The sequence below is a fragment of the Lathyrus oleraceus genome, chromosome 7 (genome assembly GCF_024323335.1).
Source record: "Lathyrus oleraceus cultivar Zhongwan6 chromosome 7, CAAS_Psat_ZW6_1.0, whole genome shotgun sequence".
Lineage (NCBI taxonomy): Eukaryota > Viridiplantae > Streptophyta > Magnoliopsida > Fabales > Fabaceae > Lathyrus > Lathyrus oleraceus.
This window is the reverse complement of record NC_066585.1, coordinates 490804258-490807414: the sequence shown is the minus strand read 5'-3', so window position 1 is coordinate 490807414 and position 3157 is coordinate 490804258. Positions and strand designations below refer to the sequence as shown.

Genomic DNA, 3157 nt, shown 5'->3' with positions numbered 1-3157 from the left:
TAAAAAAAATTGAACATTTGATATTATACTCTTTTAGTCGTTTTTATACATTAATTAATAAAATAAATTACAAGAGGTGAGATGACTCGTAAGGTCATCATGATCCAACGACAACTCCAATTTCAATGGCGATTAGAGCCACGAGAAGACGACGTCGTCGAAGAAAAAGACGAAACACTCCCCGAATCTCCAACTCCGTACAAAATTTTACACAAACAACTTTCTATATATTCCGGTTCATATCTCACTATTGACTCGAACCCAACCCGGTTCATCTCATAGAATTCACCGTACCTCGACAACAGCTTCGAACCCACAGCACCTTTGATTTCATCTCGGAGTTTCGGGTCGGATACAACCCACGAAGACTGTTTCCTACACTCTCCATCAAACGCAGCGTTGAAGTTAAAGAAGCTAGCCTTCACTTTCTCCACCGGCATCTCCGCCGTGGGATTCTCCGGCAACGTGGAGAATACTTTATTCCATCCATATCGCACAAATTTGGACACATACTCTCTAACTTTTAGTTCATGATTCTTTAACCATTCTTCTCCGAGAAGAAACCCTAGGTTTGATCTTCGAACCTTTACGACGACGTATTGCATGTTGTTAGCAAGAAAAAGATACGAAAGCGCTACATCCTTGTAGAGCTCTGCTTTTACGTCAAGCTTGCAGAGAAGAACGAGTATCAGCCACGCGATTTTCTCTGATATCTCTGAAGATGATTGATTCTCGCCGCGCATGGGACTTTGGAAGTAAGACTCCGGCAACGGAGATTGCGGCAAATCGAAGACGATATCGGATAACACGCCGCTGTAATCGGCGAGGAAGGCGATGTAATTCATGACATAGCGTGTTATGGGATGGACGCCGCCGCCGGGGAGTTTTTTCTTTGACGACTCTTTCTGAATCGAGGATTCGAAATCCGTTAGCATCGTTTTAACGGCGTCCGCGAGTTTCGCCATCGACGTAACGGCTTGTAAGCGGACGTTTGAAGTTGATTCAAACGAGAAAATCGATTGAATTTGTGGCCAGATATCAGAGATAGCTTCGTACAAATCAAGAATTCTAAACATTTTCTCAGACGTTTTCTTGCATTTCGCCACCATCTCCGGGAATCCAAACAACGAAGCAGCACCTTCTTTGGTTATCTCCGCGAAACACGACTCGGCGATTCTCTTCCCTGAAGAGTTAGCGAAGACCTCGTCGCAGAGGATTCTCTCGCCGTGAAAGAGAGTTCCGACGGCGACTTTAACCGCGTTCAACCACGTCTTGATTTTCAGCTCAATAACTTCCCAATCCATTTTCTGAATCTGAGAGAAGCTCAACCGTTCAACTCCGAGATGATAAAGCGCTTCATCAACAATAGATTTTCTCATAACTATATAAACCTTGACACACTCTTTTCCATAGCCAGACGAGATCATGCAATCAGCAATAGCTTTCAAATCCACCATAGCAAGCATGGAAACCCTCTCCGTCTCAGAAATAGTATTTCCAGCAACACGAAACTCATCTTCGGAGACGGAGACTTCATCGTCGTAATCGGAAACACTAACACTGCTTCTACGATCCACCGAGGAACGGTTGGAAACGGTTTCAGGGTCTAAACATTCTCTGTTTTGCGATAGAATCGTATAAAACTCTTTCTGAAGAGTTTTCATAGCGAGTTGCATTAGGAATTGAGCTTTTACGAGTGTGTTGGAGGTGGAATCACGTGTGACGAGGTACTGCATAGCGGATTGTAGTCCCTTGACAGCGTTAAGATACTGTCTTGCTTCATGGCGAGTGCCGGGGCTGAAAAGAGGGGTTATGATCTGTTTGGATTGATTCGCGTTGGAATAATCCCATTTGGTAATAAGTGATTCTGCGGTTTCGATGTTTTCATCCATTAATGACTCCGAGAAAGTGCGGAGAGGAGAGGGTGGTGGAAACATTGAAGAAGCAGATGGTTGGAAAAATATGCTTCTCATTCCTTTTCTAGGCATTTTCGGAAATTCAAAGAAAACCGAACTAGTACTTGTTTGTTTGGTTGTTTGTTTGTTCTGGTTGTTGTTGTTGTTGTGATAAGGTTTGAAAGAGAGAAGAGGGTGATTTATAGAGATGATAATTAAGTTAATTTATGGTGGACTTTTTCTTTGGAAGCGTAATTAATTACGAGCGTGTCACAGTTGGACTGCAATGTTGGGTTAATCAAAAGATACGCGGTAACGGTAAGCACTTGGTGAAGCGTTTTTTGTTTTGTTGTATCATTGTATGTGTTCCACTAATAAGGCAAGTTATTAGTCAAGAAGATTGCTTTCTCTGGAAGGATTTTTTGAATCATACTGTAACTTACTAATTGCCAACCAAAAAGAAAGAAGATTGAAATTGGCATTCGACAGTCAATTAATTTCCTGAAATTATGTAATGTTAATGTTTAGCATATTTCTCGAACATTCGGACAAAACTAAATTAAGTAAAATATATTAAGGAAATTTAATAAATATTATTATTTCAATAGTTAATAATAGAAGTTAAAATAAAATAATTAACGTATTTTAACAATATTCAAATAATTAAATATTTTGTCTCTAATTATATAATATTTTGACAATTTTTGTGAGTCCCGTTTTAAATAAATTCTTTCGAATTTCACTCATTTTTTTAAAATAGTAATTTATTATATTTATTATTAAAATACATTATATTTTATTTACTAAAATATTTTTAAAATGTATAATTAATAAAATTATATGTAGAGATATAATTTTAGATATAATTGTAGATAAAAGACTTTGATACTTTTGAATTTAATTATATACTAAAATCCTCAACCATTTAAAAAGTATAATTCAATGTTGCGTTACTCTTTTGTTTTATTTTATTTTAAAATAATTTGGGAGTGTTGGAGATGATAGTCCACTAAAGAGGCGTTAAAGGCCAACACTTGTAAGGACGAGTTGCCCCACAAAGTCCTAAGTCGCCTAAAATTGACCTCGAGGTTGCTTGAATTGCACTTTGTCCGCCTAATTTACTTCCATTGCATGCCTATCCATGAACGCGAGGAATAAAGTGTCCTACTAAAACGAGTTCAAATACGAAGTTAGGGAGGATAATCATCTCGTCCACAATTTCAAGAAACACCAACTCTTTCCTCCCTTCACATCTAGTAGGG

The 3157-nt window shown here is 38.4% G+C and overlaps 1 protein-coding gene across 1 annotated transcript; it reads right to left on the bottom strand.

Annotated features, from left to right (window-relative positions):
• On the bottom strand, window positions 1-2274 carry LOC127101279 (exocyst complex component EXO70H1). Its single transcript, XM_051038651.1, has one exon. The coding sequence runs from the start codon at window positions 1986-1988 to the stop codon at window positions 123-125; it is 1866 nt and encodes a 621-aa protein (XP_050894608.1). The 5' UTR covers window positions 1989-2274; the 3' UTR covers window positions 1-122.
• Window positions 2275-3157: the final 883 nt, after the last annotated feature.

Coding starts and splice junctions, on each gene's coding strand:
- LOC127101279 (XM_051038651.1), bottom strand. CDS start 1,988: ATGCCTAGAAAAGGAATGAGAAGCATATTTTTCCAACCATCTGCTTCT.